The sequence below is a fragment of the Pleurodeles waltl genome, chromosome 2_1 (assembly GCF_031143425.1).
Source record: "Pleurodeles waltl isolate 20211129_DDA chromosome 2_1, aPleWal1.hap1.20221129, whole genome shotgun sequence".
NCBI lineage: Eukaryota > Metazoa > Chordata > Amphibia > Caudata > Salamandridae > Pleurodeles > Pleurodeles waltl.
In genome coordinates this window covers 691126096-691138618 of record NC_090438.1, presented here as the reverse complement: position 1 = coordinate 691138618, position 12523 = coordinate 691126096, and the positions used below count along the sequence as shown (strand labels likewise).

General features: G+C 44.0%; 1 protein-coding gene across 1 annotated transcript in view; it reads left to right on the top strand.

Moving 5' to 3' along the window:
• SPMIP7 (sperm microtubule inner protein 7) overlaps positions 1-12523 on the top strand; it is a 189774-nt gene that overhangs the window by 69777 nt on the left and 107474 nt on the right. The window contains exon 3 of the mRNA XM_069216922.1: positions 7828-7904. Within this exon, the coding sequence (XP_069073023.1) occupies positions 7828-7904 (77 nt within the window). The remainder of the gene's footprint in view (positions 1-7827; positions 7905-12523) is intronic.

Below are 12523 nucleotides of genomic sequence, written 5' to 3'. Positions count from 1 at the left end.
AGACACACTCCATGGGGTTGGAGACTGTTTTTTGTAAGGACAGACAGGTACTGCCCTATTCAGGTGCAAGTGGCAGTCCCTCCAACAGCATCTAGCTGTTCACCCTGGCAGAATGTCCTAAAGTGTTCTAAAGCTGTGTTTGAAGAGGGCCAATTCTTATACCCATTTCTGCCTTTCAAGAAGTCAAACTTCAAAGGAAAGTCTTTGTAGTGCACAAGACCCCGCCTTTCCTGCCCTGGCTCAGACACACTCCAGGTGGTTGGAGACTGTTTTTTTGGATATTGAGAGCAAGTGCGAGCTCCTCCCACCCCTCTAGCCCCGGAAGACCCATTAGGTCCCCTCAGCGCCCTTTTTGTGACTGTCTAGGGGGAATTCTGACCCAGAAGTGTATTCCACAGCCAGACAGAGGCACAAAATGGTTAGCAAGAAAATGCCCACTCTCTAAAAGTGGCATTTTCAAACTTACAATTTAAAAACCAACTTCACCAAAAGATGAATTTTAAAATTTTGAGTTCAGAGACCCGCAAACCCCACATCTTTATCTGCTCCCAATAGGAAATTACACTTGAAGGATATTTCAAGGGAATCCTCATGTTAACCTATGGGAGAGTTAGGCCTTGCAATAGTGAAAAATGAATTTATCAGTATTTCACTACCAGGACATGTAAAACACACCAGTATGTGCCCTACCTTTTAAATACACTGCACCCTGTCCATGGGGCTGCCTTGGGCCTACCTTAGGGGTGACCTACATGCAGTAAAAGAAAAGATTTGGGCCGGGCAAGTGGGTGCACTTGCCATATTGAACAGGCAGGTAAAATTGCCCACACAGACACTGCAGTGGCAGGTCTGAGACATGTTTGCAGGGCTACTCCTGAGGGTGGCACAATCAGTGCTGAAGGTCCACTAGTAGTATTTGATTTACAGGCCCTGGGCACACATGGTGCACTATGCTAGGGACTTACTAGCAAATCAGATTTGCCAATCATGAATAAACCATTCACCAGTACAATTTAGACAGAGAGCACTTGCACTTTAGCACTTGTCAGCAGTGGTAAAGTGCCAAGAGTCCTAAAGCCATCAAAAACTAAATTCAGTACAGGATCAAAACAGGAGGTCAGAAGCTAAATTGACAGGGGAAACACTGCAGAAAGGGCCATTTCCAACACACTTTAGCTTTCCTTAACAGCTATATCCTTAACACACTCTGGGATGATTTTTTTAAAGACCTGCACCCAGCACTGCTTTTTTTCCTTTTCTACTACGTTTGGCATTACGCATGCTGGTATACATGGTCTTGTGTTTTCTCGCTTTCTGAATATTGCATTTTTACACAGACTCTAGGGCGTTGCATATTTTCTTCCTTATCCTGTAAATATGCATTATTTTCTCAGATGTTAAAAAAATTACTGATTTATGGTTGAGGAAGCCAAGAATGTGCCTGGCACTTTAAAAATGCATGCCTATAGGATGAATTTGTTCCAAGCATGCAGTATCATTCCTACATTCAATAGACCAACAGCAGATGGGTTGCCTTGCAGCTAGTACCTTTTGCAAATATTTAAAATGTTTTTTTTAATGAATGTTTCACAGGAAAGTGTTAATATCTTTCTACAGGTAGGAGAACTGTGGTGGCTTCCATTTTTAATTGCCTCTCTACCCTGTTCTTCAGACACAGCTTTTGTATGGGGTGATTCTCTTCATGACAGAGTAGCCTCCAGCCTGGATCACCCACAACAGAGGCAGAGAGGTGTGAACAAACCTGTTATGAACAGCCATACAGACACCGACCAGGAAGGGGACAAAAGGGTGGTTTTACCTAAAATACACTAATCACTCTGAAAAACAGAGACTGCAACCCTCTGATCCCTGCCATTCACCATGTGCCAGTGCTACACACTGCAATACTGGTCGGTAGCCCTTGTCAAAGAGAAGACTTCATCACATTTATAGGAGTCTTGTCTCCTTTGTCCTCACTTCACCGTCGGCTGGACAATGGTCCTCTCTAAAGGGTCATCCCAAACTTTTTGCCTTTCTCCTCCTCTTTTTCTGACCTTGATTTTGGTGGCTTTAGGACTCTGGGCACTTTACCACTGCTAGCCAGTGCTAAAGTGCATGTGCTCTCTCCCTAAAACATGGTAACATTGACTCATACCCATTGGCATATTTAATTTACTTGTAAGTACCTAGTGAAGTGCAATACATGTGTACAGGGCCTGTAATTTAATGCTGCTACTGGGCCTGCAGCACTGATTGTGGCAATCACATAAGAAGCCCAGTTTCACATAAGTAGCTCCATAACCATGTCTCAGGTCTGCCGTTGCAAGGCCTGTGTGTGCAGTTTCACCGATTTGGCATTTAAAACTGCTTGCCAAGCCTTAAACTCCCCTTTTATTACATATAAGTCACATATAAGGTAGACCCTAGGTAGCTAATAGGACAGGTTGCTGTGTAAGTAAAAGGCAAGGCATGTACTTGTAGGTTTTACATGTCCTGGTAATGAAAAACACCCAAAGTTGTTTTTCACTGTTGTGAAGCCTTCTCTTCTCGTAGGCCAGCATTTGAGATTCCCTTATATACTTTTAAGTGGTAATTTCTGTTCTAAAAGGATTCGCATTGTCATGTTTGGTATGGTTGGAATGGTAGTGAGAAATCCTGCTTACTCGTGAAATTGGATTTAACATTACTATTTTAGAAATGTCATTTGTAGAAAGTATGCATTTCTCTGCACTTACTGCTCTCTGTGCCTTACAGCTTGTCTCCAATCCATGCCTGGTCTGTGCTGGTTGACAGCTCCCTTGTGCATTCCACCCAAACAGCCATAAACACAGGACACTCAGCTGCATCTGCATTCATCTGCATACTTATTGGTCTTCCTGTCCAGGAAGGGTGGAGGGGCCCTCACTTACACTTCAAAGGCTAGTGGCTTGACCTCACACAAAGGACTGACAACCATCCACAGATCTCCTGGCAGACAGGACTGGGTTGAAAGGGGAACTGGTTTACTTCAAAACCACTCTTTGATGTCTCCACTTCAATAGCACATTTGTGTATTTTTACAGGATCTGTGACCCCCTAAAATCAGACACTTCTGGACCTACATCTGTACTCTGTCAGAGGGACTGCCATGCTGCCCCAAGGACTCATCTGGACTGCTTTTATAGAAAGACTGCTCTCCTGCTTGTTGCCCTGCTGCCTGCTGCTCTCTGACTCTGCTGGAAGGACTTTGTCTTCCCCCACAAGTGATCTCCAAGGGCTTGGACTGAGCTTGCCTCCTGCTAAGAAGTCTCAGGGTCATCAAAGATTTCACCAAAGGGAGAAAATTCACTGCGTCGGAAAATCTACGCAATGCCTGCAAAAATCGACCCATCACATCTCTTGTGTTTGGAAAATCGCTGCAGTGCCTACCGGATCGATGCAGCGCCTGTTTCATCCTTGCAGCATCATCCCTGGGCTTCAAAATATCTCCACACCGCAGAAAGGAGACAAGGCTGCACCCCCAGAAACCGACGCATCACCTTGCCAGCGAGGAAAGAATCAATGCATCACCTCTGCCATGGCAGAAAAGTCGACACATCGCTTTACTTTCCGACTCGTTGCCTCCTCTGTAGCCCTCTGCATCATTATGTTGGACACATCCCAAGTACTTTCTGCTGAAAAGATACAATCATTTATTCCTATGGTTTAAGACTTACCTAAACTTCTAAAAAGTGATACCTTGACTTGTGCCTATTGGATTCTTGTCATTTTGGACTTATTTTATTCAGATAAATATTATCTATTTTTTCTATACTGGTATGAAGTACTTTTTGTAGTGTTTTCACTGTTACACATTGCCTTCTATGTAAAGCCTGCCTGCTCTGTACCAAGCTAACGGAGGGTTTGCACAGGATAATTTAGGTTGTGTTGTGACTTAACCTGACTAGGATTGTGGTTCCTACTTGAACAGGGTGCGTTCCTCTGCCAACTAGAGTCCCAATTTCTAACACTGTTTGTCTCCTCCCTCCAGCATCTCTCCTGATACACTTCCAGTGTCTGGAAAAGCACATTAACCTCCTCTTGCGCACAGGAACAGCCCAGGGGCTTTCAAAATGGAACCCACAAATGTCCAGCACTCTGCCTCGCTTATGAGTACAATGCATATACTAGACTAGACACATGCGCAGCCGTGAAAAACATACTCTTGAATAGGGTTAGGTGAGACCCCTATCAATGCCAGGGAAATAATTCCCTGACACCATGGTTTTCGTGGCGGTACGCTTGCCACGAAAACCATGGCGGTAGGTGGGGTCATAATACAGAGGGTGGGAATGTGACGGACTGAAGTCTCCAGCCCAGCGGCCGTTACCACCCTGGAGGCCGGAGTAGCACATTGTCGGTTTGGCTTGAGCCAAACCGCCAGTGTCATAATTTGGGAAAAGGTACCGCCAGCCTGTTGGCAGTACCTTTCCCCAAATTACCGCCGACTGGTAGGGGTCGTAATGAGGGCCTTAATGTTTAAAGTGTACTCTCTGAATCACACATTTAAGCTGATTGCCCTGATTATGGAGCACTATGTATAATGTTGATTCTTTCTACAGCTTACGTCCTCCAATTGCTTGCTATGTTAGAAAGCTTTCTCCCTCTATAATCCTAAAACCCTGCATGAAAATGTGATGTTGACTTAATTCTGCTTGATTACTCTCCTTTCTTTTTTCAGTGACCCTCTTCCTACCTTCCACCTTTGCCTACTTCTATTTCTGAGTACAGCCTTTTCTGAGTCTCATGCCTGTCCACAGTAATTTTTCTTACTGTAGTTCTGCAATTGACTGATACCTCTTTTCAGAGATCACAACTTCTTCAACTTCTTCCCTTTAAAAACCTTATCCCTGGAACCTAACATCACCTAATCTCTGCCAGTCTATCTATCTCACCAACCATTCACCTGAAACCACATAGCCCTCACTAATGATCACTCCTAACTGGTATTAATACAATCTATCACAAAGTAACTGGAGCATATGTGTGCGATTTTTCCTGGGAACACATGACTGATCGCAGTACCTACTGGATTAACCTCTAGCCTTGGGTTCCAGAGTAGCATGCGACTCACCGTAAAGTGCTCTAACACCTCATCAAGGATAGTAAGTGCTATATGAATACAATTACAGCTACAATTAAAAACTCCCCACTTTCATCCTCATTGGTATCTTTCTCCCCTTATTGTCTGTCTTACTCATCATTGTCCAACACCCATCTTTGGACCGATATTCCCAAGTGAGGGATCCGGCCAGATCATACCACATCAAGATTTACACCCAGTAAAACATGATCGAAAAAACATAAAGGGCCTCATTTATGAGGCCCATGCAGCAGGGCGGCACAGCAAGTGCCTTGCTGTGCTGCCCTGTGGCACCGGGATAGGACAGAAATGTGCCATATCTGCAAGATACGGCTCATGTCTGTCCTCTCCCCCTGCGCTTGAGCACAAATTGCTGCCTAGCACCAATGCAGGCACCCTTGCACCTTAGTGCAAGGATGTCCGCATTGCAGGGATGATTGTTTTTGTGCAGGAAGGGACCCCTCCCTGCACAAAAAAATCCCAAAAGGTGTTTTTCTCTTTCGAAAGAGGAAAAAAGAGAGAGAAATAAAGTTATTTCTCCCTGTTACATCATTCTTACGCCAGCCTTGAGGTGGTGTAGGAATCTGACGCATTCCCAGACTTGTAAATCTGAGAACGCATCAGATTCCTTCTGGTTCCGTGGGTGTTGCGTGGGAACACCCCAAGCGAGACCCATGGAACTCCCCTTTCACACAGTGTTATGGGTGAAAGTGGTCCATATTTAAAAGGCCATAAAAAGCCACGCAAGGTGGTTTTGCGTGGCCTTGTAAATATGGGCTGGCACACTGCGCCACCAGAACGTTAAAAAAATGCACTCTGGTGGTGCAGTGTGCGGCTATAGCCTCGTAAATGAGGCCCATAATGTGTAAATATAGAGTAAGAGTTCTCTGTTCTGAACTTTGTCATTGGGATTGGAGTTACAGATGACCACAGACTTCATCTGATTATTTTTTTTGCATGAATGCACATCTGAATTTAGGACCGTAAACAAAGATGCAGCATACTCAGCAAGATGTTTGTTTGCAAATTAGAAGTCCTCCAGCCTAACTATTTTCACTACTACTTTTCACTTGCTTCCAAAATATCTAAATCACTTTTTTTACTACCATAAATCTGGATAACAACAGCATGCCAAGGGGTTATTATCAATGCCTGCCTCTACCACTGTGTCGAACTGCTCATTGGCACATCTAAATTATCATGTTAAGAGTTCCTTTAGCCGAGATGTGTCCTTGTTGGTGCAGTGTTCCAGCAGACCATGGTTCAGATTTACTACATGTTTGCACAAAATAGCAAACGCAACACAGATACATCAGTTGCAGTCATTTGCAAAATAAGGCCTGTTTTAGATCTGATAGACCCTCTTTCTAATAAGAGACAGGCGATATAGTGGAGTGTGACCCACGAACCCTCTGTGTTTTACATGGGGATGGTGCCTTCTGGAAGTTTTATAACATAAACATTTGTACTGAAGGGCGCACTACAAGTAAAACATTCTACACTACCCTGTTGACTTACTTTTTATCCACGAGTGCAGCCACTGAAATACTCAGCATGCATCTCTTTAAATATGGTGCAGTACAATTTTTTACTGTTTGCCCAACGCAGTGCTACAGAATTTCCTATAGTACTACGTTGCCAGATATTTACTAATTCTGCAAATGCTGCAGTAGAATCAGAATAGGAGGCTAGGTGGTGGTACATATATATGCAAAACAAATTTTGGTGGTCTAAAGTAACATGTAAGTTATGTCTTAATTCAGCGTTTTTAAAGGCACACATAGGTGTCATCAAAACCATATGTTCTTAGCCTATATTTAGGTTTTACCTCTTTGCAAAAGCAGCTAAGAATGGAAGACATGCCTTGAATGTATAAAGGGGTTACTGGAGTTAGATTGCGGCCCATATGTACAAGCAGCGTGCGCCACCGGTGCATCACTTTTTGTGATGCACCGGCAGCGCCAGTTGCTGACTCATATTTCCAAGGCCACGCAAATCCACTTTGCTTGGCTTTTCATGGCCTTGTAGATATGGAATAAGGCAACGCAGCGCAAGTCGCTACTTTGAGTTACTTTGCATCATGGAGGCGTTTCCATGGGTTTTGCACCGGTGTTCCCAAGTAACATCTATGGATTTTGATGCATTCTGAGATTTACAAGGTTTTGTAACCTGTTAATGCGTCAAAAGCTGTTGTTGTAAGACTGACGCAATGAGAGAAATATCTATATTTCTCCCAGTTCTTTCCTCTTACTATGTGTACTGCATTCTGCAGCACACATAGAAGGAGGAAATCACCCCCACAACTCAAACACCCTTGCACCATGGTGCAGGGTGACTGCAATGGGGCATGGCAGCAATTTGTGTGCCAGCGCAGGGGGAGAGGTGAGAAATGCGCTGTATCTTGTAGATACATGCATTTCTGCCCTTTACGCAGGGCGGCACAGCTAGCACTTGCTTCGCCGCCCTGCGCCACGGGTCTTGTAAATATGGCCCTGAGTTTACGCACATTCCTTGCCATTTTGGTGCTGGGATAAACTATGTAAGTTACTCAGCAATACTTTCTTTCAAAATCATAGCACTGGTAAGATGACATTTATGGTTCTTTTGTTAATATAAAGAATGAATGAGATGTTTGTGTTTTTTATAAAAGAGGATCCCGAGATTGTACTGTAAATCATAAAGTTCTGCAGTATGCTTTTCTAAATTTGTTCTCATTTCATTTAAAGGATTCACCTAGTGCTGCAGCTGAAAAATGGAAGAACGAGTTAGCCAGAAATTTTTTGTATACATCGACGACACAAAGGTGGGATAAAATGTACTTTGATGCAGTCATTTGCATTGTCTTTGATGTTAGTACTATTCCGATAAAATGTATTATCTTTAAAAACTTGTCATCCATTGTCAGACAAACATTCTTTGTTCTGCAGGGCTGGTAAACATGAAAGTTAGAACTTTATTGTTTCTCTATGGCTGTTTCTGTGGAAATTGAGCAAAATTATAGGTGTTTAACAGGTGCCTTGCTGCTCCAGACACTGGAAGCTCTTCTCCCAAATTTTCACAACGAAACTAATTTGCTGGCTCTGTATTCTCGTAGATATTTTGAATTCCATTTACTGATGCCGGTTTAAAAAAGGCAAAATCACGTATGGGTTTGAACATTTTGTCTGAAGGTGTTTATCACTCTTTGGGGCATATTTACAAGAAACTGATGCATCGGCTACGATGCGCCACTTTCCTTGAGCTGCCTTGAGCCCCCCTAATGATACCATAGTATCGCCGCATTTACAATAAGCACATCATGGCGCTTGTTATCACAACTGCGCCAAAATTTTTGGTGTAGTTGTGGCGCTTTGCTGGACTAGCACCCAAAATATCGGCACTAGTCCAGCAAAGCTGTGGGAGGCCCATAGGATATAGCACTAGTGCCAAAGGCGTTAAAAAATGACACTAGAATGGCGCAGTAAAATCTTGCAGGTTTCACTGCGTCATTTTTTTGGGCCTCCATGTGGAGGAACACCTCTCTTGCATACATTATACCTGGCGCAGGTATATTGTGGCACAAGGGTTGACAAAGTGGTGCAATGGTACCATTGCGCCACTTTGTAAATACGACGCAGGTTTACGGCCTGTTTAGCGCTGCTGTAGCATAAAAAAATGACGTTACTGCAGCGCTGAGGTGCACATGGGGCTTGTAAATATGCCCCTTAGTGCTGTTATTTTATCTTTAATAATAGTCTACGATTTCACTTTGGGATGCAAACACATTCCTTTTCTATCTTTACACATACACTTACTGAATCTGATCTTAGCATTCCTATAGTTTTAAAAAGCACACTTGGAGTACTTTAGTGTAGGCTGATATAAATTTGGTAATTCCACAGTAGCTTAAAATACGAAATTCCCCATACTATGCTATTAAACCTCATCATGGAGTTATGTGCTGTTCATGTCACAATTTAGCTAGAGTGCAAGGGAAAGCGAGTGTCTACTATTTTCAGCTCTTGTATTTTTACACGATTTCTTTACCCTGAAATGCTTCTTTATGTCCAAAAAAGATGCATGTTGTGCAAAAATATAGCAGTAACTACTGGTTTTGTATTTTGCATATGTAGCAAAATGCCTCTTTTAGGATGATCACCCCCATTTGTATGGAATGATAATACTGTTTCTTTGACTCTGTGCAGTGAGATTCTGCTGTCCAGGCCCCAGTACATGGAACTGGTTATACTCCTTATTGTCATGTTTAACTTATGTATACATCCCTAGTATATTGTACAAGGTGTACACAAAGCCTCTAACTTAAATGCCACTATTGGAATGCAATACACATTTTTCTACCGCTAGAGTGACAGTGCAGAATATGACAAAAGCAAAAAGAACAGAGGATGGACGGAATGCTGAACAATGCAAACATTCACCGCCAGTCACAAAGATCTGGGTTTAATCCATAGTTTTTTTGCCCACCACGCCACCCCAGCTTGGACCCAGCCTTATGCAAATCAACCTTCACCCTGTTCCCCATGGGAACAGTCCAGCCCGGACTGCCAAGCCAGGTCCTCCCTGGACCGGAAACAAGCATCCTGGGACCGGTTTCGGGGTATCACCCCTCATCAGCCAGGCTAGCTTGAATCCACTGGCGCAGTGAGCACGGGACCCACGTCTGAGCAAACCCTTCCCACTTAGGGCGATAAAAGCAAGAAGAACAGATGATGGACGGAATGCTGATCAATGCAAATATTCACCCCCGTTCACAAAGATCTGGGTTTAATCCATTGTTTTTTTGCCCACCACGCCACCCCACCACCCCAATTTGGACCCAGCCATATACAAATCAGTCTTGACCCTGTTTCCCATGGGAACAGTCCAACCCCAACTGTCAAGCCAGGTCTTCTCTGAACCTGAAACAAGCATCCTGGGGCTAGTTTCGGGGTATCACCTCTCATTAGCCAGGCTAGCTTGTATCCAGTGGTGCAGTTAGCACAGGACCCATGTCTGGGCACACTCTTCCCACTTAGGGTGACAAAAACAAGAAGACCAGATGATGGATGGAATGCTGAACAATGCAGACATTCACCCCCAGTCACAAAGATCTGGGTTTAATCCATTGTTTTCTTTTACCTACCACGCCACCCCAGTTTGGACCCAGCCATATGCAAATGAGTCTAGATCCCAGCTCCCCCTGGGAGCAGTCCACCCCAAAGTGCCAAGACAGGTCATCCCTGGACCGGAAACAAGCATGCTGGGAATAGTTTTGGGGTATCACCCTTCATCAGCTAGGCTAGCTTGAATCCAGTGGCGCAATGAGCACGGGACCCACATCTGGGCATACCCTTCCCACTTAGAGAGACAAAAGCAAAAAGAACAGATGATGGTTGAATGCTAAACAATGCAAACATTCACTCCCAGTCACAAAGATCTGGGTTTAAACCATCCAATCAGGCAGATTCAAAATACCTTTGATGGCATTCTGATATTCTATGGATCATGATCACCAAAATCATAGTACCCATCTACCTATGCCAGATAGAACATCACAAAATAGGGGGAATCGCTTTAAATAAGGCAGACCCATTGGCTTTGTCAAAAGTTAGCGCCTTGAGATACAAGGCAGGCCTATTGGCTTTGTCAGCGGATCATCACATTAAAGGCCCAACAAACATTTGTTATAAATTATCATTATAATATTGAAATCAGTGATTGGGTTTAAATGCAATCATTCTTGTCAGTAAACCATTGACGTGTTTATCCAAACCACTGTCAACAATATACTGACAATAAAGCTTTTAAAATCAGCATTACATGTACCTTAGCCTTGTTTATCCCACATTTGGCTACATATAATGCAGCCATTGAACTAGCCAGATAGGTCCCTACACTCCTGAGATATAGAACAGACATTCTAGCCTTAGAAATGGTTTAAAAAATGTCAAGAACTCTCCTGGGGTCAAGCATTTCATGATCGTCAAGACTTATGAGTAGTATTTAACCTCTTTCCGGGGGGACTGCCGCAACTCCTTCAGCCCTTCCATAACACTTTGCCAACATGTTAGTGGTGTCCCTTCCAAGATCAAGGCACCACAGAGTGGTACAAATCTATAAAACAAAATCCCCTGCAGAGACTTTTGGGGCACTGTAGCTATTGAGCAGTGAACATCTTAGCTTTGGGCTCTCCCACCGTCATTTGGTTACTGTGGCCTCACGCCATGTGTTTTCTTTTTCTTACTTTATTTTTTTAGCGGGGATGCCCAGTTTTGCCTGGGACATTCCAGAGCAGATTTCACAGTAGGGGCCTTGGGAGGTGCTCCAAGGTCCCCATGACCAGACATGTTCTTGCTGAGAGTGTGCCAGCAAAATCTTTCTTGCCCACTTCGCTTGCGGTCCTGAGGCAGGGAGTGACCACATTCTACTGGGTCGTGGGGTGGGATCCCAGGACTCGGTATTTGTCTTGGGTCCAATGGAATGTGATCCTGGGCCCCCCTTAAGTTGATGCTGGCATGAGTGCCGGGGTCCCCAGGCCAAGTGAGAGGGCCTCATGTGCACCTCCTCCCTAGAAAAATAATTAAATTATTCTTGGTCCACCCACGGGCACTGGCCCACCCTCAGGGTAAATTTAAATGAGGCGGCAGAGCTCCGTCACCTGATTAGGCAAATGTTTTTAATGTGCATAACTCAGGACCAGTTGAACTGCCTCTTTTCATTTTAGGCTCATTTTGCTCCTGGTGATAAATGCCACCACCAGGAGCAGTTTCAGCAGGCCTCACAGCACCTCAAAAAGGAGGTGAGGCGCTGGTTTCGCTGGCTCCCTGCTCCAGCTTTCTCCTGTGCTGTGCCCTTCACACAACCTATGGCCTCCTGTCTGTCGTGCTAAGCATTTGTAGAGGCAGTGGAGTCTATTTAAATATTTAAATAATAATTTTAAATCTGACTTTAACATTAAAGAGTTTTTGAAGTTACAGTTCAAAAGAGTGGAAGAAGCATTTTTCTGATGGATACATCTACCTGTTGATTCATCACATTTTGAATACTCACAATACGTCAGCGTTCGCTGGAAATCTTTTCTTTCTCGCTCACCATGTGAGGACGTCACAATGGTACATCTCCCACGCGACTCTGTCTGACATAATCGGAGAGATAAGAAGTTCTCAGCGGTGTGCTGATGTCAGTTCCCTTTTTTTCTGAGCCTTTGACGCTATTGCTTTTTCTACCTCTCCTGTTGTTACACTGTTTAGAGGGAACTTCTTTGTTGAAGTTTTCATCGTGTTACAATGTCTCTGCTGATGAAGTCAGCCTTTAAACCTTGTAGAGAGTATGGAGGTCATGTCAGTTACTGACCCGTACAAAAATTGCCTCTGGTGCCTGATTTCCAACCACGACATCAGGGGATGCTCTTCTTGCCAGAGTACAAACCCAAAGGCACTGAAG